Below are 22,303 nucleotides of genomic sequence, written 5' to 3' on the forward strand. Positions count from 1 at the left end.
AGCATCAGGGATGCATGGACCTCTGCACGGCAGGAGGAGATGAGCCAGCTGAGAGCTTACGGGTCAGAATTTGGAAGGAGACCACCATGAGTGATGGTGTAGTGGGTGTCTGCTAGACTGTCTGATCAGGAAGAAGAAGTAGATGACAACTTCTACAGACAACTGTACAGACAAGTTGTCTCATGTTCGCAGGTCCTGGTCCTTGTGGGAGAGTTGAAACACAATGATATTTGCAAGAGGGACAGCACAGCAGGTACAAGCAAACCAGCAGGTTTCTGGAGTGCCTTGATGATAACTTCCTGATCTCACACTTAAAAGCAAGGAAGAAACGGTCAGGGATGTGATGGTTTGGCTCAGGATCCTGTGAGGAGGGAGTATGTCAAAAAGCAGGACCACAACAAGAGACTTCAGGAGAACAGACTTTTACTTGTTCAGGGATCTGCTTGGAAGGATCCTGGATGCTTAGAAGACTCCAAAGAGTTTGGATATGGCCATGGAGAGAATAAGGGTCCAAGGAAGCTGGTTAATATTCAGGGATCATCTCCTCCAAGCTCAAGAGCATTCCATCCCAATGAGCAAGAAAAGGTTATCAAGCAAAGGAGGCCTGCATGGATGAACAAGAGCTCTTGACAAAACTCAAATATAAAAAGGGAGTATACCAGAGGTGGAGGCAGGTCAGGTGATCCAGCAGGATAGAGACACAGTACAGGTGTGCAGGGATGGGGTTAAGAAAGCCAAAGCCTACCATCTGGAGTTGAATATGGCAAAGAAAGTGAAGGACAACAAGAAAATCTTCTACATGTTTATCAGCAGTAAAAGGAAAACTAGGGAAAATGTGGGCCTGCTGCTGACTGGGGCAGTGCACCTGGTAAAAAGAGATACAGAAAAAGCTGAGGTACTTAATCCTTTCTTCATTGCACTCTTTACTGTTAAGACTAGCCTTCAGAAATTGCAGGCCTCATATGAAAGGCAAAATCTGGACCAATACAGATTTAACCTTGGTGGGGGGATTGGGTTAGAGAACATGTAAACAAACTGGTCTATGGAGCTTTTCAGGATGCAGCCACAAGTGCTGAGGGACCAGGCAGATGTCATTGTGAAGCCACCCTCAATTATCTTTGAAATGCCCTGGCCATTGGGAGACATTCCTGAGGCCTGGAAGAAAGCAAACGTTACTCCTGTGTTCTTGAAGGGCAAGAAAGAGTATCTGGAGAACAACAGGCTAATCAGGATCACCTCAATCCCTGGAAAGGTGGTGCCAACTAACTCTTGAAGCCTTTTCCAGATACATGAAGGAGAAGGTGATTAGGTGTAGTCCACATGGATTTACAAAGAGGAGATCATGTCTGACCAATCTGATGGCCTTATACAATGAGATGACTTGTTCCGTGGATGAGGAGAGCAGTGCATGTTGTTTATCTTGACTTTAGCAAAGCTTTTGACACTTTCTTGCATAATATCCTCATAGACCAGCTGATGAAGTGTGGACATGAAGTGGAGAGTGAGGTGGATTGAAAAGTGGCTGAGTTGCTGGGCTGAAAGGATGGTGATCAGTGGCATGAAGTCCAGCTGGAGGCCAGTCAGTAGTGGTGTCCCACAGAGGGTGGATACTGCATCCGGTAGTGTCTAACATGTCTATTAATGACCTGGATGATGGGTCAGGGTGCATCGTCAGCAAGTTTTCAGATGATACAGAATTGGGAGAAATGACTGGTACACCAGGTGGTTGTGCTGCCACTCAGACTGTGCTTGACAGACTGCAGAAATGTGCAGAGAGGACTTTCATGAGGTTCCACAAAGCGAAATGCAAAGTCCTGCATTTTGTGAGGAATAACTCCATGCACTCCACGCACTGGGGGCCAACTGGCTGGAAAGCAGTTTTGCAGAGAAGGACTTGGATTTCCTTGGTTGACAACATGCTCTCTCCCCACAAGGAAGGCCAACATCATCCTGGACTACATTAGGAAGAGTGTTGCCTGTGGGCTGAGGGGAGGAATCTTCCTCAGCACTGGTGAGGCCACACCTAGAGTGCTGGGTCCAGGTCTGGGTTCCCCAGTACAAGACATGGATTTACTGGAGCAAGTCCAGTGAAAGGCCATGAAGATGCTTAAGGTACTGCAGCATTTCAAATATGAGTGGAAACTGAGTGAGCTGGCATTGTTTAGTCTGGAATAGGCAAGGCTGAGGTGGATTTTACCAGTGTGTTTGGTAATGCGTACATCTGATTGGGGAGTGTAAAGAAGATGGAGCCAAGCTCTTTTCAGTGGTGCCCAGTGACGCAATGGGCACAAACTGAAACACAGGAAATCATCTCCTAATTCCACAAACTTCTTCCACGAAGTTAGGAATGCAGAGACAGAGCAGACAATTTTCTTTCCCTTCTTTCCCTTCATGTTCTTTCTGCTGCCTTTTGGAATTCATTTTACTAATGAAATGCAACTACAAATATCTGGTCAATGTGGTGAGTGAACATAACAACTTAGATGCAATGGGTATTGTGGCAGATACTGTAGTTTCTGGCCAAGAAGTACTGGACCTTGCCTTTCAGGTAAGTTTCAATGTCAGAGAACCAATTAGTGAAGCAGCATGTGGGCCTCCTCTTCTGCACCTTGCTTATGTACTTCAGTATACAGCTGCATACAACCCTTTCCATAAGGATTCATGAGACAGTCACCACCACCAATTTCTAGGTACCTACTCAGATTCAACCACTGGCTCTGCCTATAAAGAATCAGTGTAGCCAAAGTGACCCCAGAAAGTCTGCTGCAGAAATGGCAGAAATGCAGAATATATCCCATAAGCAAGGGAACATCGAAAACTCAGGAGCTCAGTGTTTGTGCCTGTACTGGTGCGGCTAAAGAGAGATCAAGCTGTACAAACACCATGGCTACCTCTCACAGCCTAAGCACATAAACCTTTGGTGGAAGTAGCAGGGGTGCAGAGGAGAGAATTAACACTGTCAGAGTAATGAGCCATGTGATAGACAGAGCACAAACACTCAAAAATGTAAACTCCACCTCAAAATCTTTTGAGCATAAATGATGTGTAAGGAAATAAATTTTTCAGCAACCTGTAGTTAATCTCTAGCAGCTGGGTCGTAAGCTAGAGGAAGAGCAAAATTCCATTGAAGAAAGCAGGTTACTTGGAGTTACTGAATATCTTCCACCCAACCCCCACGGAGTATTACAGAGTATTTTGAATGTTTAAAGAGAATTAAAGCAGTTGTGCTCTGTATTAGGGACCCCATTTCCTGTTCTATGGTTATGAATCACACCAGCCAGGAGGCAGACCCTAACTTTGCAACAATGCTGAAAAGAGATTGTAACAAGGTGGGCATCAGTCTCTTCTCCCAAGTAGCAAGTGACATGACAAGAGGGAATGGCCTCAAGTTGCACCAGGGGAGGTTTAGGTTGGACATTAGGAAAATTTCTTCACTGAAAGCGTTATCAAGCATTGCAACAGGCTGGCCAGGGAAGTGGTTGAGTCACCATCCCTGGAGGTATTTAAAAGACATGAAGACTTGGTGCTTAGGGACATTGTTTAGTGGTGGACTTAGCAGTGTTAGGTTAATGGTTGGACTCAATGAACTTAAGGTTTTTTCCCAAGTTAAATAATTCTGTGATCCTATGATTTAGGACACTCTCCCAAGGTGTGGGTGGTGACAGGCACTGTGATATGCCATAAAGCCAAAGCAAAGGACAGAGACTACTAGTTCTTTGTTTTCTACTGGTGGAAAGTGCTTTGAAAATGGAAGTTCAAGGAACCACAATTTGGAACTCATCAGAAAGGTCTGCAAGAGCTGTAGTTGGTGCAGAAAAGACTTCAGTGAGGATGCAGTAGCTCTAGTTCAGACCTCAGTCACATAGACAAAGGTGAATTCAAGCTGTTACAGAAATCATGAGGGTGGCTTAACTCCTCTGGGAGTGCTGTACGCAAAGAGCTCTGAATTTCTGTGGACCAGCCTGCTGCATCTTGGACTACTAGGACTGACAGTCCCTCACCTGGGCTTCATGTCTTAAGACGGTTGTGGGGAAAACATTCATAAATAAGAACAGACGTCTCTGTCCATCCAGTATTTCAAGGTCTTTGATACTAGGACAAACACAAGAAACTCTGAGTGTCCCATTAAAGTTGTGAAGCTGAAAGATCAAAAACCTCAGATGAAAAAGGAGCAAAAGTTGCTGTGATGGCACTCAAGGCTAACGATTGGTCCCTGAGAGGCTGACAAGACTAATGACCCCCACTCTAAGGTGGGTTCAGCTCCAACTCTGAGAAAGCAGCAACACAGCAACCTGTGGCTCACAGCAGAGACCAGAGCAGAACCAGCCTGGCTGCACTTTCCCCGGGGATAGACTGTGTTTCTCAGGGAAACTACACCGAATTACTCAATAAGGCAAATAAGTGATCAAAGCCCACTAATGCCTTCAGGTAGAACCTGTTGGGAGTTACCAAATCCAGCAGCCTGAGAGAGCTGAGGCTGACGCAGCTCTGTGTCCCCTGCTCCAGCCAGCAATGAGGTTGAGCATTCATTTCCAGTAAGCAAACACACAAACACACATATACAATACACACTTACATGGAGTCTTGACCAGTCACACAGACATAATAGATGGCATACAAATAGACAGGCACAGGCAGAAACACTCAGCACTCATGCAACACAAAGAGCACCAGAGGCCTCATCCCATTATCAACTTTTTGGCTGATCAGGATGAAGATCCACAGGACAAGCTACACAATGGTGTTCCCCCAGTAACCAGCCTTAGACGCTCAGTCAACCCAGTAGCTGTCCATTGGATCTTATTGCCTCATGCGCAGACATACACATGCAAATAGATCTTTCAGTCAACCCCCAGACCTTACCAGGAGTTGTCATAGACCTTTTGGTCCCTCCAGTAGTCAAATCACAGATCGTCAAGTCTCCCCAGTAGCTGGTCCAAACTTATGGATGCCTTAATTCCAGACTGCCAAGTGTCTTACCCTATTCACTGGCTGATCCAGCTTGATATTAGCTAGGGCTCACGCTCTGACATACATACCCACACAATGCATACTTGTTCCTGACTCTCCAGTAGCACCCCAGACACACAAGCCCCCTATACTTCTTGCTCCCCACTCCAGTCGCTGGCCCTGAGATCCTCATTCTTTCACTCATATTGTTTCTACCAAAGATGCATGGACACTTATAAACCATGGGTAGACCACAGGCCCTAGCACATCAACTCTCACCCACTTCCTTCTTTCCAATTACTGGCACCACACATACATGGGACCCCTATGGCCCCTGGTCCCACTTGTCATTGGCACTTAGACCAAGACAGAGTCCTGTCACCCAGGAAAACAGTCAGAAATGAAGTTAGATAAGAAGACAGGATGGACTGCAGTGATCAGACACAGGACGTGGCTAGACAAGTGTACTGACCGGCAACCTGTTTACATGGGACTGGTCCCTCTTAACCATTTTTCCCGCTCTTTTCCCACACTTCTTCCTCCCCAAAAAACTTTGATCCTTCCCTTCGCCCACCTTTGGTTTCTCATCTCAACATCCCAGAAAAAGACTCACACAATCTCCAAATGCTTTTCCCAGCATCCCATAATGTCATATACCCCTGTAGGTAGTAAAGCCCCTTAGTCTGCCAGGTGGTGTGGGGACCCTCTCCCATTGAGTCATCTTGATGGGTTTCACACCCAGTCCATGGGCTGATTGTTGTCTTGTGACAGCCTTGGGAGGAACCAGACAAGTGTTTCTCTCTGTTTCTCTGATTAGGTTACTGCAGTTCCCCTACCTGACATCATTCATCTGTGCTCCTCTGTTGGGGTAGAAGATCCTCTAATCACATAACCAAACCAAATCCTCAGATGTGGTGGATTCAAAGGTCTCTAATTTTAGGTATGGTTACCACAAGCACAGTGCATTTGGAAGCAGGAAGCTACCAGTCAGAAAGGTAGTTTTCTTATACTTTGTAGACATCTTTAACAGGAGCCACAGAGGAAATCACATGTTATACTGGGGGAGCTCGCAGCTAGTACAAGAGTTAGGATGTTGGTGAGCAAGCCAATAAGTGAGAAAGCTGAAACCTGCTGGTGCCTGTGAACTACAGGATCTCAAGTGCACAGTAGCCAGTGTGATAACCATCATCGCTCAGGAGCAGATACCGTTGGTATCTGTTATCCTCAGATGAATCAAGCAAACAACAGACTCAGGGATAAACTCTGGGAGAAGTGACTACAATGCTGCTTTGCAGGGGTGAGCTTGGCCCTCATAAAACTTCCTAAAGATAGGAGAAAACTTGTTGTCCAACAGCAGGTCTCCAGGGGAGGCCTATTAACTCTGGGGCTAGATGTATGTCATAGGGGGAAAGAGGTAAATCGTGCTGTTCTGCTCACAGGTAGAGAATTGGGCTTAGCCAGAGCCAGAGGGGAATGGGAGGAGTCTGAGGCAAAGTAAGAGAAATGGTGAAAAGAAGTCTGTTAAGCAGGACGTGTGAGGAAAGATGAGGCACAGCACTGGGGAAAAGCAGTTGGAAGAGGGGAGAAGCATCTTAGCCACAAAGAGGCTGTGAAGAACACCGTGGTCATGTTCCCACCAGGGGACACTGGAGGACATTAGCTCAAGTGGCAACAGAGAAGGATTTTGTTCGACATGAGATACAGCTCTGCACTGTGAAGCTGGAGAGGATCGGAACACCAGGAAAGAGAAGGGATACAATTTCCAGCACTGCACTTCTCCAGGTCCCTGATACCAACACAAGTCTCTGCTGAACACCACTTTCTGACAGCTATCTGTGACACTGCCTCATGTTGGTTTGTGTTATTAAGAGTATCTGGTGGAATTAAGTCAAATCCCTGCAAATGTCAATACTACACCAGTGGAAATATCCCCATCAACCAGTGGGGGTGGCCAGTTCCCAAAAAAAGGACTCCTGAATTGTCCCCCTGTCAGATTATGTGGCTGAACAGCACCAGGCACTTATGAACCCCAGGAACCGCATCACTGGCAATGGAGCTGAGGCCCAGGTGTCCAAGCCAGCTCCCAGGCAGAGCAGGGGGTCTGAGAGGCAGCTACTGGGAAGACCGGAAGTCTTGACCAGCTACCGGAGAGACCTTTTTCTCTTTGTGTCCAGCATGAGATGGAGTATTGGGAAGACCAGGGGATGTGGGGGTCAGCTGTGGACAGACTGAATGACTAAGCCCTACTGCTGGCGAGGTCCATATTATAAGGGTATAAACATGTACTTTTTCTGCTAGCAGGCTTTCATCCTGCTAGCAGCCAGGGAGGGGAACAGGATCAGGCTGCTTGTGTGGTTTGTGTTTGCATCAGTGCTTTCTGTCTGTTTTGACCTGTGTGGCTGCTCACATGCATACATCCTTTTTCTTCCATAGGTATCTATATATGTACGTATTGTACATACACGCTCAGCCTCACTACCATCTGGAGCTGGGGACAGGGAGCTGCAGCAGCCTTGCTTCTGCTGGGCTACGGGATTCAGCAGCTCCTGCCGCCACTTGCTGCCGTTCACAGAACTACTCCCACTGATTGGCTTAGGAAGCCAAATCTCCTGGTCACCTTGCTTCCAGTACAAATTCTCCCCTCGCTTTGGGACACAGCGAGAGGGTTCACTTTCATAGGTAGGACAGAGTCGCACGGCCAGGAGATGCACACCAGTGCCCCGTGGGGAGCTGGCACTCTTTGGTCAGGAAAGCTGAGGCAGAGGATGTTTCCCGAGGGAAACAGAAGTGGGAGCACAGGGGCCAGGATGTGGGAATGGATGGAGAAAAGGTGGGATCCATAGTGGCATATGGTCTGCAGCAGCAGGACAAGAAGGCGATTAAATAGGCAATGCACGTCTTGGAAGGGACTTCATGTGCAGCAGCAGCCCTGCCCCTTCCTGCCTCTTCTGCAGCATGGTCTGGCCTGGGCAGGTTGCCCTTAGAGGGACCACTGAGGCATTGACCTCCCAGGAACACTGCTGCATCAGGTGAGTCTGGGATCAGCTCTGACTTGGGAAGACGACCTCTTACTCGAGGTGGCACTGAAGGCCCGAGTCATTTTGCTGCTGGGGACAGCTCCTCATACTAGCTCAAGCGTGACCTGATCTTGGTCAGATTCCTGGCACAAGCTCCTGTTACCTTCTGGGGCAAGACTTGCAGCCATGGAAACAAATACTCATAATATCCCTAGAGCTGGTTTCCTGTGCCCAGTCCCCTCCAGAGCATTGGCTGAGTGCAATGGAACTGTGTAGCCAGGTTGTCTCTGAGGAGTTTACTCTCACTGGGTGGATGCAACTTCTACTGCAGCAGTTGCGTACGGCTGCATCCTGGCACAGCAACAGGTTTTGATCCTGCTTATACAAAACACCTGCAGCTTAGAGTGGGAAAGGGAGACACACACACACACAGAGCACAGAGCCTTTTTCACTGGTCTAATATTGTATTTTCTCGTGCATAAGAATTCAGGATCTGTTCAGCAAAACCAGTGCAACTAGAAGACATTGTCTGTGTACCTCAACAAAAAGCAGACACCTCTGCTCAAGGAGACAAAGGAAAGTGCAGCTCTGAGCATCTGTCTTCCATTCCTGTGTCTTCCTCCCAGAGAACTCAACCTCTTTCTGCCAGTGGCTGCTGGACCCACCCAGACAGAAGAGGACAGAAGAGCCCAGGACCTGCTTTGATGACCCTGAGCCTTCATGTATTCCCTGAGCTGATACATGCACTGGGGATGCTGGACACGGGGTAATATCACTTCCATTCGCATCTTCCCACCCAGCACAGTGAAGATGCAGACTCCTGGGGTCCCCCACCTCTCCCAAGACAACCCTGCACTGTTCCCAGCACATTGCTTATCTCTCAGTTTTACTCAGGATGAGGGTATCATTTCCATCACACAGTTACTGCTTCAGCTTCACAAATTCGATGATGACTCTCACATTTGACATCATTCCAGCTGTATAGTCCTGAAGTCCGATGGATTACAACACACTTCTGATCATCTTTATTACTTGGTTCGTATTTCCGCCAGAACCTGAGAGACAGACAGACATGTTACTCCCCAGCATACCCCGTAGAGCTCTGATGAAAAAGGCCACAGCAGGAGGCAAGGCTTGGAGGCGAGAGAGAAAAATCCCAGGTGCAGATTCACACCAGAAGCAGTGCCCTTCCTCCCGCTCTGATATCCCACTGGCACCGGTCTCATGTCGAAACTGCCTTCTCCCTACAGCCAACACAGCAGGGCCCTGCTCACTCCTGGTGGGGGGAGCTGCTCACCACCGCCCACATCATGTACTTCACACCCAGCAGAAGCACATGTCTGCCTCCAGGGCAAGCCTGTCGTCCAGAAGAAGGCGCAGCAAGGACAGCCCTGGCGATCTCTCCCTGTGCCCCATCCCTTCCACAGCATCACAGCACTGGCCTGTGCATATACGCGCACGTAGGCATCGTGGGGGTCGTATGGAGGTCAGGCAAGGCTGGTCATCTCTGAAGGGTTCTTCCTGCTGGCGAGGTGCAGCTGCTTCTGTGCCTGCAGCCACTGATGGCCGTGTCACAGGTAGTTAACTAACAACCACTAACCAGCATGGATAGGGTCATCTGAACGTGGCATCTTACACAGCTCACTCCTGCTCCATCGTTGTCCTCTCACAGGGGTTTGTCTCACCTCCCTCTCATGCACCAGCAGACACCCTCACCTCTCCCCTGCTCTCTTGCACTACTACCAGGAGCCACACCAAACACTGTCCATCCGGGTATACTCACGCCGCCGTCACATTATACGGAGTCTGGTCCACCCAGTGCCACTGGCCCACCACCTGTGCCCTCAGACCAATGTAGTAATTCTCTCCTCTTGAAGACAGTTGTAGCTCCTTCGAGAGGAAAGCCTGGAAATCAAGGAGAGTGCAACGTCCATGAGGCGCAGGACTGCGCAGAGGGAGGCGGCAGGAGTCCCTGTGGGCTGGGGCTGCTGGCAGAGGGGAGCCGGTGCTGAAGGGATGCAGAAACGACAGGCCCCCTCCCCCGCAGGTGCACCGAGGGGCTCTGAGCCCCCTCCAGGGCCTGGCACCGTGTCTCTGGCTGCTGTGCCCCTCTCTCAGCCCTGCACGTACCTGCTCTGCTTCGCTGTTGATCACCACCAGGCGGGAGCCCATCCCACTGCAGTTCTGCTCACTCTCAGCCCAGCCCATCATATCATCCGACAGATAATAGCAGCTTTTTTGAAAGCGTTTCCAGCCCATCGGGCAGCACGCCCAGCCTCGCTCTGTGCAGGAAGGGACCGCAGAGATGAATAACAAGAGAGATGGTGACTGCAAAGATCCCTGTTCTCCAGGGACGATGCTCATGTTCTCCTTAGATGACTTTTCCTGACAGAAAGTGCTTGAAAAAACAAGGGTAGTACAGATATTTCTTCCCATTGCTTTGGGGTGTGACCAGTGGGCTTTGTGTACACGGATCCATGGTAATCCTTGTAACCTCAGGTCTTGACAAAGTTATTTTGGTGATCTGGTTTGACTTCGCCTCGTACAGTCTCCTTTAGGCCTTTAGCCCCAGGGAACAGGGAATATTGCTTCTTGCTCTGACTAGAGCTGCACTTTCATTATTGCTCCATTGTTAACCTTCCCTGTGTGGCTGCTTGCTGTCCCTTTTGTTTTGTCAGTGGTCACAGCACCCTGCCCTCCAGGACATGATTCACATGGCCCTCGCTCCCCCCTAAGCTGTTAGCAGGAAATCCTTTTTCTCCCCACCTCCCTCCTCTGGAGTCTGCCTCTGCGGAGTCTGCTCCCTATGCTGCTTCCTGTCAGAGTAGACCCCAGCATTCATGGGACAACGGGCCCCAAAGACCTCCTGCACCCCTGCCAGCACTACTGACCTTTGCCTTGCGGCACCGCTGAGACACACTGCCACTCGGCGAATCTCTGCTGCAGGGCTGTGGGCCGGTCACCGCCACGGGAGCAGGGAGCGACTGGAGAGGGAGAGGAAAGGCGACAGGATTACCTCTTCCTCCCAGCTCCTCACACGCCGTCTCTGGGCTTCACTCTTGTTTCCTCATTTCCCCACCAAGCACTGTCTCGGCATCGCCTCCCCTCGGGCTGCCTCGTTCTATTCCACAACTGGTAACTGCCAGCCTCTCGGCAAAGGGAACAGGCATTTCTGCTCCCAGCATCCCACAGCTGCCCGCAAGGAATCCTCCACCCACTGACGGACAAGGTCTGGCCAGGATGACCGGGCCAACAACGCCAGAGAAGCCTGCAACCCCCCGAGCAGGGCCTGGTGGCCATAGCCGGCTTGTGGTTTGTCAGCAGCGTCTGTCCCAGCACTGAGCAGCGGACATCAGGCCCCCTCGGGTGCTGCGCAGCTGAAGGTGTGGGGTTAGTGGATGTGGATCCTTGGTCCATGGCTCTGAGAAAACTAGCCCAAGCAAGTCGTATGGCTGCCTTCCCAGGCAGCGAGAGACAATCATCTTCCATGTCAGAGAGCAGAAGGACCACTGCGAAGACATCACACTGAGGACATGCCAGACAGGTGGGATTGATTCCACCCAGCCACAGGCATTTACCATGCAGATACCGACAGCCAAGTTGCCTCTCTACACCTCTTTACAATCAGTGAATAAATGCAGCACTTCAGTGGCACAGTTTATCTCTTCCTAAGCTAGACATCAACCATCATTTGGATGAGTAACACATCAGATGGGCCTCTTTCATCAGCAACAAGGACAGTCTACGTGAAGGTAGTCACACACAGCTAGAGCTGCTGAAACCAGGGTGGAAGGTAAACTCCTAGGCCTTGCCAGCCAGTTTATGGGGAATAATACAGTGCTGGTGACAGGTGCCAGCAGGCCACATCCACGACCTGAAGGACTGTAGAGTCATCACTAGCTCAGGGATATTGATGGGAAGCGGATCAGGGTGTGCTAAGTAGTATAGATGTCTACTTTTATCAACCGTTTCATTTAGAAATATTGTTACTAGTGAGGAGGGCAGAGTAATCACAGTGGCCTCCGTGCCTGATCAGTGAGTTCCTATAATGGAAGAAGGCTCAGAGGAGATGGGCAAGGGCGATGAGTGACTGGCCACACCCGTTGCAAAGAAAGGTGACCTTATCTCAAGACAAGGGGGACCAGACAGTGGCCTTTGTGCTGGTTCTGTTGAGTGAATCAGCCAGTTGTATCGGGGGAGTGAATTGACCAGCTGTGTAACTGTCCACCCCTCTAAAGATCAGAAAGAGGGTAATGTCTTCCTAAGTTAGTCAGACCAGCATGGGGCAAGTGTGTACCCAAAACAGTGTAAAAAACTGAATGACTAACAAAAACATCTCTGAAGAAAGCAATGGGCCTGGGCTGGCTTCAACGCACATATTCCTTCTTGGTCACTGGGGACAGCCAGTGTCTTGATGTTGAGCATATCGCAGAGACTGGTAATGAGAACCACATTTGTATTGCGATTCAACTGTGCATAGCAATTGCTACCCTCAACCAAGGACACCTCATCATCTGATGGATAATGGGAGCTTTTTTGAAAGCATCTTCAGCCCTTCAGGTAGCATGTCCAGCCTCGCCCTATGCGGGGAGAGACCACAGAGATTAATGCTAATTATGAGAGAGGTGGCGACTGCAAGGATCCCTGTTGTCCAGAGACAACAGCTCAGCTGTTTTCAGGTCCCTGTGCAGGATAGTGACCTTCCCTACAGTTTGTCTCCTGTCCCAACAAGAACAGAAAAATTAGATGTTACTGGAGATTATGCTCAGTAAACTCCCATGCACTGTTTCGGGGGCTGCTGATCTGTTCTAGTCACGCATCTTGATGCTCATCATTAAACAAACCCCAAATTGTTCTGCTGAAGTAGTCTCAACACTTCACCCAGAACAAGCCTGTGGCAGTCCAGTCAGCCTCAGCCATGAGGCCAGCAACTAGGCACCATGCAGCCACTCACTCACTCCCTCCTCCCCAGGTGGGATGGTATTGGAAAAACCACCACCTCTTGGGTTGAGATAAAAACAGTTTAACAGGACAGCAAAGAAAGAGGAAATAATAATAATAATAATAATAATAATGATGATGATGATGATGATGATGGAATATATAAAAACAAGTGATGCACAATACAACAATCGCTCACCACCCAGTGATCAATGGCCTGTCCCTGAGCAGCGACTCCCACTCCCTGGCCAGCTCCAGTTTTATATACTGAACATGATGTTACATGGTAGGGAATATCTCTTGGGCCAGTCTGGGTCAGCTGTCCTGGCTATGTCCCCTCCCAGCTTCTTGTGCACCTCCCGGCTGGCAGATCATGGGAAGCTGAAAAGTGCTTGACTTAGTATAAGCACTACAACTGTTTAGCAACAACTAAAAACATCACTGTGCTACCAACATTATTCTCATACTAAATCCAAAACTCAGCTCTGTGTCAGCTATTAGGAAGAAAATTAAGCCAAAAGCCAGGACACCCTCTCTAGCCATTGCTCCTGTCTCACATGCTCTTCTTTCCCAAGCAAGTCACAGTCCATGTTGGTTGCAGAGGGAGGGTCCCTTGCACTCATGATAACCACCAGCACTGGTTCCAACTAGGTTGGATGTGGCACTTGGACACTGCTCACCTTAGCATTGCTCAGAAGCTCAAGAGAGTGGGCACCTGTCCAGTCTCCCACCACCAGTTCCCAGAGCCTCATCCCTCCTTGTTCCCACCCTGCCTAGACATGACAGTAGAGGCAATCCCCACCACCATCTGCGGTCCCTCGACTGGGCCTCCCTCCAGGGGTCATTGTCTCTGATGAACAGTGGCTTTTCTCTCCACAGAGTCCCAGAAACACAGGATGTTGCCAGTACACAGCCCTCATATCCTAGAGAGAATTATACACAGCTGGTCATCTCTCAGTAGGGAAGTTCAATGACTTCTGATGCAATGTGATGGCAGAGCCTTAGAGAACAAAAGGAACAAACACCCTCTAGAGTAGGGACACACATCACACTTCACCTTCTGTGCCATTTCTCAGGTGATGGTCATTGTAAGGCAAGCACTGAAAGCCCTGAACTTCATGCAGCAGCATTCTCACAGAAAGAGAGAGACTGGACAGAGGAACTCTGCACCAGCCCTGTCATGCACTGCTCATGCACATTCAGCTAGTTTTACCATCTGCAGTCTTAACCTTGCATCTGTTTGTTTGCTTCCTGGAAAAGGAATGGTTAATAAAGGAACAGCCCCATTCTTCGCTTTTGGAGCTCTGGTAATCATTCATGCAAACCGGTGATTTCTGAGGCACGTGCACTTTTTTCATGGATACAAGAGTCAATGGTGAGTGCTAGCTGTGCAGCAGTATCACCTCTGCCCACATCTTCCCACCAGGAAGGCCTGAAAAGAAAAACAGAAAGACATAGAAAGCTATTTCTTTTCTGTACAGGTTACTTTTGACTGGGGGGCGGGGATGAAGGGGGAGAGTTCTAGTTTTGCCCAGCAGTCTTATTGTGTCTGGAGGCAACAATACCTTTGCACTAAGTTTCATTTCCAAAAGGAAAACTCTCTCAAGGGGAAACATCACCTAGGATTTCCCTACCTGCATGTGGAGAAAAGGAGTGGTACTCCTCTACTTGCCTATCTGGAAAGAACTCCTTCATCCAGTCTTGGTAGTGAAAGTATTACCATTGGACATCTGCAGAGAGTGACTGATGACTCCTCACAGCAAGGAGCAGAGGAGGTCCTGTGAGATGGGGTCTCAGGGAGTTAGAGGCGAGAGAGAAGATGAAACTCAGGAGGGAGGAGAACCATCGGAAATCACTGAAGATGTGGAGTCAGCTGAAGTCTAGTGGAAGGCAGAGTCCCACTGGAGAGCAGTGTGTGGACATAGGATATGAGTTGCTGGTAGTGAGGGTCCACCAGCAGTAATGGTGTGGATATGCACATGTATGTGCTGTATTAGGTTGAATCCAAGAAAGCATGAGACCTTTCATGGTACCAGTGCTTGTAGAGCATGATCAAGGACCCTGAAGTGAGATGCCCTCAGCCTTAAATAGCACCACTGCTCCTCCTTACTTTTGCTGCTGTCAACAATTAGACACCACAAAACACCAGAGGCAAAAAGAGGTTCTACAGAAACATTAAATATTAGTGTTAAAAGTACAGAGTTTGGAAGAATATCCTCTACTGTAGAAAATGGAACAAGTTTAATTTTCTGGCATATTTAAAACTAGCTTTGTGGAAATTTTTCAGACATGGGGGTTGAGGTGCACTCATGCACTGTTATCATGCACTGTTAGGTTTTAATTCCTGAGAATCAAATCATAAAGTCATGAGATATTTCTCAGCTTAGAATCCCCCAAACTTCAAAACAGAATAGTTGTAGGACTTTGCCAGAAGAAAAAGTCATACCATTTGAACATTAGGCTTCAAAGTATAGAATAAAGATTTTCAAGTTCAGAATGATTGAAGGAAAACCATTTGTGGGATTTGTGGAATCTTTCTGGATAACATTTTCTATTGGATGTACATGTAAACAATGTAGCATTATTAGTGTTAGTTACTTCATTGACTTTGGATTATTCACAGGTTTAACATGTTTATCTGGGTATAGTGAAAAGAAATGATTGATCCTTGTATCCCTGACTCCCCAGTTCTTTTGCTGAAGAATCTGCTCAGCTATGGCCTATGAGATCTGGAGGAGCTGCAGAGAGCCTCTGACTCTGTTGCTGCTGTCCCCTGTGATGTGTGCCAGTGGCCTCAACAGCAAGGTCAAGAATTCTGTAACATTCAGCAGAAAAAGAAATCACAGCCACAAGACAAGCAACTGCTTGCCTCAGGATCTCAAAATGCACCATAAAAATCGGCTTGTGCTGTAGTCCATGTTTTAACATAGGGGAAATTCAGGTGCAGCATTTAAGAAAGGGCCATTGATGTGATTATTTATATTGGAGATCAAAATAGACCATTGTAAACAGTCCACTGCTGCTTTCCTGTCAACACATTCAATCCTGTGAGGTGAGGCACCTGCTCTCTTAGAACCTTAGGCAGAGCGAGTTGCCACAATTTTACATTCACTAGATGTCTGCAGATTTATTCTATCTGAGGATCAGGTGGTAACTTCACTGCCTGGACACTGTTTTGCTTCTGACATGAGCTAAAGCAGCAGTTTCTTACTACACAGATACCAACTCTGAAAGCAGAGCATGAAGGCAACCCCGGACAAAACATTAAACAAAGACCAAGGCCTTCCCTATGCTGTCCATCAAGGTTTTCCTTTCAATGATCATTCTCATTTCTCATTGCTGTAGCCATTATTTCACATGAGTTCTTCCATTTATTTCTAGCTTTATTTTGTCCTAACATGTCTCTATTTTTAAAATGACTTCTTTTCCCTGTTCTTACTCTTCTTCTAATGATCTTAATTAACAAACTTTGCATATCTGTAACAAGAGTAAGTCTGGAACAGAGACCCTTTTAGAGACAAGGAAACAGGAAGAAAAAAATGGGAATTAGTTGCTTTGTTTCATAGGTGTTAAGACAGCAAATATTTCCCATTCTGTGGTTAAAATAACTCCTGTTGGGAAAGGAAGTAGTGTTTCTTTGGGCAGCTTCTCAATCAGTGCAAACTCATTTGAAAGCCCTAATTCACAGCAGCTCTGAATCAAGTATGCATGTGTTCAGGGTCATGCTGTTGCTTAACACTCCTGTTTCTCTACTGCTCAGGGGAAGGGAGAGCTAGTGGCTTAAAGTTCACCTGCATCTGGTGATGGATTTTAAACTCTGGCATTTGGAAATCAGTTCTTCCTGTGCATCAGTAAAAATTACTGCAGAACAGCCGCTTGTGTTAGCACAAACCTACTGATTGCCCTGGGTCATACACATGCCATGGTTTGCTTACTAGGCTTACGGAGTCAATACAGATAAAACAAAGCAGGGAAAGGATGGACTCTGCTCTCTGACATGCACTGCCAAATGAATTGCCTGCTCATCCTTTATACCTGTACAAAACTATTCATGAAAATTATGTTACCTTTGTGTCTCAAGTCTGAATTTTCAAATATGGCTGTCACTAATAGTAAGAATGCATGAGAAAAATATAATACTCCCATGTTGAGATTAAGAGGTTAGCAGTTACAAAAATGAGCAACTGACATGCAATCTAAACACAATTGTTGCAGAGTCACTGACAGATTACAACTTCATTGTTAAATTCAGAGCCACATGTAGCCAGATGTAATGACTGATTACTCGGGTGAAATCCTCCATAAGTGAGGATATGCTTGGAGGAGCACATGCAACATGGAAACATAGCACCTATTTATTTTGGTTGTATTTCACTAGTAATTATAATTAACTGGTTATTGATAACTGAAGTGCAAGTTGTTTACACTCTAACAAGCCTCTCTTGAATTAGTCCTACTTGACTGGCAGCAGTTACACTATGTGAGTTAAGCTGCTAGAGCTGTGGATTATTGACAGAGTGGTGGCCTGGGCAGCTGAGGAATTTATCAATTCAAGTCGTAGAAAACACCTCTAGTGTTACAATCAAGTAGAGCTGAAAGCACCCAGCAGTCCTACTGAGAAAAGAGCAATACCCGAACACAGATCAATTGCAAATAATCATGAGATTTGGCCTTTAGGAGCCTCCTTACTACCCATAACAGGCCCCAGACTGTTCAGTTCCACTAGCCTAGTGAATTGTCTTTAGGCAGCATGTTTCTTAAATGACAGATAGCAAAATGCTGCTTACAACTTTTCCCCCTACCACTACCCTCATTTTCCCACTGATGTAAGTGATCCTATGCCTACTAACATGACAGTCTTATTACGTAGTAGGCTGCCTGTGTGTCTGTTACATGCCTTAATCTAAGTTTGAAGATCTCATTTGTCCTGCCTAAAACAGGTATCTCTGTTTCCCTTCTTTCTGTTGCAATTAGCATAAACTCACTCCCACAGTAAAGAGTAACATGACACAGTAGACACGTCATTTTGTGGCCAGCCTGTCTCCCTCCACTGTGTTTTACCCTGGGATATCCTCATATTTAGCAACAGAATGTGTTACTTTTGTGTACAAGCTCTTGACATTCGCAGAAGATTCTTACACTCATGAGCTCTCCTTGAATTTGGTGGGATTAACCTGCTGATTTGACAATCTGCATGATCTTGTGATAATGTTACTGCCTTGTGTATTTCCCTTAAAAATATCCATCACAGATACAGACAAAATCTTCTAGTTATTATACTTGCCATGAGACATCTGGACATCTGCCACCATCCTCTCTAGCATTGGAAAAGTTGCTGGGATGGCTGCCAGTCTGGCTATTGCATTCATCATTTTCCAGATGATGAATGCAATAGATTCCAGATTGAAAGCAGACTCTCTGGGTTGTCCATGTAGTGTAGATCAGCAGCTGGTACTGTCAGGATGATGTTCTCTGTGGCCAGCTCAGCCCAGGGGGCTGACAGATGGTTGACTGCCAAGCAGAGATGTCAGTTTCTCCTAATTCAGCATTCAGGTGAAAAAAGGTAGTCAATTTAAAAAGAGATTTTAAGTGTGAAGAGAGAGGAGAATCACCATAGCTGAAATTCTTTGTATAGCCTCAGAAACAGTAAGTTAATCTAGACGTAACTGGGTTTTACTGAATCAGGGGGAGATCCTGAGATTCTGGTGAGGGGTCCAGTCATCTTCGGTGACACCATGTCTATTGTCACTGCAAGGGGTTGATGATATTACCTTTTTAATATCAAATAGTTTTAAAGGTGTCTCAGAAATGCTCATACTGGGAACATGGACACAGATTAACCCCTAAATGACAGTCCTATCAATAGACTTTCTGCACTGAGAAATACGAAGCTTTATGGGGCATTATTTTGAGGTCTTCTCCATACATGACCACAAAAAACCAGAAAAATATAGGCCAGCCATCAATACAGAAATACTTATTTACTGTGCCTTTGAGACCACTTACCAAATCTGAAGAATGGAGTCTGCACAGCCTCTTTAATTGTGACTGGTATTTGGCGTGATGTGCTCTCCTTAGGCACTATGGACTCCTCTCGGCCACCCTCGCCATAGACAGCATATGAGGCCACCCCACAGACAAGAGACTGCCATGGTGATTTTTTCAACTTTGAACTTCTTTGCCACCAAGAGAGGCCGTTTCAGCTCCACAGCATAGCTGAGGTCATCAGTATGACAGCCAATTTGCACCTGGTGGGGAACAAGTCTCCAAAAGGCACTGCAACTGCAACACGCTCAGGTAGCTCCACTCCAAACTCAGTGTGTTCTGTACCTACCATAGGCAACAGGGCATTCTTGTCTCAGCAGGGAAAGGCAAGAATATGCTACCATATGGAACACTATTCTTCACCTCGGCACAGACATCAGTCAGATGCAAGTAGCATGAAAAAAATCAAGGGCAGACTTAAGGCCCATGAAGAAGAGAATGGAAATGCTGGATCAGTTGCTGAAGGAAGGTGGAATTCTCTTTCTACAGCTCTGTTCAAAAGGAGGGATTTCACTGGTTTTGAAGAAATTTCAGTTGGTTGGCCCCAGTTTTAGCATCTTTACCTCCCACCACAGCTACCATAGCTGTGCTGCTATAGCATATATAATATGCTATATTCATGTTACAATATTCATATCCATATATAATGGATAGCATCAAGGTGAAAAGCAGAGCATGAGCAGTGCTTACCCTCATATGAAATGAGTGAGGAGAAAGGAAGCTGGGGAAAGGGATAATGTCACCACTTATAGTAATTCACCTGCTTTCCACACACTCTCTGAAACACTGTAATGCCCGTATGGGCCAGACATCAGCGACTACAGACATGGGAATCCCTGGTTCCCAGACTAGTTCTGCCCAATTCTGCCCAAAGCTTGTCCTATTATTGCCCTTTTAAACAGAAAAAAACAACCCACCCTGCTATGGAATAATTGTGTTTGGATAACTACTGAGTGTTTATCCCTTTTCACTTACAATTACATAAAGGCTGTTTTCAGAGTCAAGGTACAAATCCCACAAAAAAAAACTAGCTTGGAGGCCTTGAAATGAAGCAGGATGATAGCAGAAGACAGCAAGATGGGACAAGTAAGATATTTTTATAGTGGGCAAAAATATCTAGTAGTCTCTTCCACACAGACAACATTCAACCCTACTGTTTCTCATCCTATTCACTGTCAATACTGGGATTATTCCTTTCATCTTGAAAGCACCAATATAGGTATTTGTCTTGTTTGATCTCTGCCTTCTCTAGGGGAATGGAGAAGGGCACAGAGGAGGTATGAGACCAACATGAGATGGCAACAGTATGGAGCAGATGAAAATCAGAGGTGTGTCCACTACAGCTGCATAGGGCAATCATTTTTCAGGACAGAAGTGAGAGAGTATAAGTTGAGAAATGTAGAAAGAGGTTTATGATAGGAGAAACTTGGGGAGAAATTGTGATTCATGTCCCAGCAAGGCCAAGGCAAACTTCAAAGAAAGGAGAATGGAAGCAAGGAAAGTACTACTGAGTGTAATGAGAAAAAAAGGCAAAGAAGGAAACAAAGGCAGAGGCAGGAAAATGCAGAGTGGCTATTCTTCTAGGAGGAACATAAAGTCCAGTGCTTCTCCATGCTTCTGGACCTTAGAAAGAACCACAGGTATTATCAAGACAGAAATACATAAGTCATATCATTGTCTTCAAGTTACAGATAAAACTCAACAGCAGCTTCAATTCTAATTCTAATTCTAATTCTAATTCTAATTCTAATTCTAATTCTAATTCTAATTCTAATTCTAATTCTAATTCTAATAAACTAGTCTTCTGAAGCTTTCACCTTTGTGCTGAATCCTTCCCTATCTGACCAACAGCTAATGCTGAACCTTTTTTGAAAAGTTTTAATTCTTAGTGATTTATGAGGGAATTGATAAAATGCAAGGAAAATTCAAAGTAAACTATCAGGTTAATCCTGCCCCAACCTCATGTCATAAAAGTTCAGTTGGATAAACTTGATATCAAGGTGACCTTTCTAGTAAAATTTTATCTAAAAAACACCACCAACAACAAACATTGGAAGTGATGCTTTTTTCTGAATAGGATGAGGGACAATCTCTAAAGGTGACTTGTGACTTTATATGTTCAACTAGAAACGCTCCATAACAATGTGGGATTTTTTCTTTCCAGAGCTCTCCTCAAGCAAGACAAAACACACAGCTCCATGCAATGATAGCTTCAGGTGAAATGTCATTGCACCTGAATTTGACAGAGCAGTAGCAGTACTTCACAGCAACCAACAAGTTAAATCACTTCCTCTGGAAGCCTCATGGGCCATGTGCCTGGACTGCTCCCCTATTGCATAACCAAAAATTTATTCATCATCTGAACAAAACTGTACCCAACAGAAGATCAAATTATCAATATGATGGCATCCATCATAAGACCAAGCTATTTCTGATTACATGGTGAGCATGCAATCCCAGAAGAAAGCTGGGGAGGGAAGGAAGCAGAGAGATTTATACTTATATTTAAAAGATTGCTCTGGTCAGCCTCATTCCAGTCCACAGTTTGGGTGCTGCTGAGGAAGGAAATAGAAAAATATCCCCTACCTTTACTTCTTCCATCAATCTGAACAGTTACAGTTGGGGTTGTAGTCATTTCTGGAAGATTTTGGGAGCACATATTTGTTTTCATACATCAGGAAAGTTGTCACAGATCTCTGCAGCTATGTTGATTAAAACCATTTCCTCAGAGCTACCTTTTATTGGGCTGTCAGCACTGACATCAGGAACCCCCTGGGAAAGCACTAGCTCAGACATCTCCTCCTGATCAGAGCAGATAGCTAGGGAGGTCTGAGCTGGAATCTTCAGGAACACTCTTGTGTAGTTCTGTGCTACTTTCTTGAGCCAGAAAGAATATGGTGGCTTTAGAGCTTCTTTTATCTTGAGGTTTTGTTGAAATTGGGAGAGTGCATTGCAAAAGTGGTACTGTGAGAAAACCTCATCAAGGATGTAAGACTGGCTGACTTGGTGCTATCTCTTAAGATACCAACTCCAAACTTTTGCAGTATTTTGTTCCAAGGGAACTCAGCAGTGGCATTCTCACCAGCATTCACTGCAGCCAAGGACCATGCCTGTCCTCCAACCATCAGACCACTGCCTGTTGAAACAAACTCATGAATCTTCTCTACATCCTCATCACTGTAAGCTTTGCAGCAGTACACATTCAGGTTTTCCTTAAGATCTGTTAGCTTGTAAGACATCTTCTCCTGGGTTAGGAGAGTGAAAAAGTCCTGCAGATCACCAGCAATACCAACTTCTCCTCCTCTCCCAGCATCAAGCCAACCAATGGCATTGAGGATAAAGGTTTTCAT

The 22,303-nt window shown here is 46.4% G+C and overlaps 1 protein-coding gene across 1 annotated transcript; it reads right to left on the reverse strand.

The window, feature by feature from the left end:
- Positions 1-8,880: 8,880 nt before the first annotated feature.
- LOC309407495 (C-type lectin domain family 4 member D-like) lies at positions 8,881-22,303 on the reverse strand (the record flags this gene model as incomplete). Its single annotated transcript, XM_082003041.1, has 4 exons — positions 8,881-9,022; positions 9,751-9,872; positions 10,098-10,249; positions 22,036-22,303. The coding sequence occupies 4 exons, from the start codon at positions 22,301-22,303 to the stop codon at positions 8,881-8,883; spliced, it is 684 nt and encodes a 227-aa protein (XP_081859167.1).

Source organism: Phaethon aethereus, assembly GCF_964289735.1.
Source record: "Phaethon aethereus genome assembly, chromosome: 1".
Lineage (NCBI taxonomy): Eukaryota > Metazoa > Chordata > Aves > Phaethontiformes > Phaethontidae > Phaethon > Phaethon aethereus.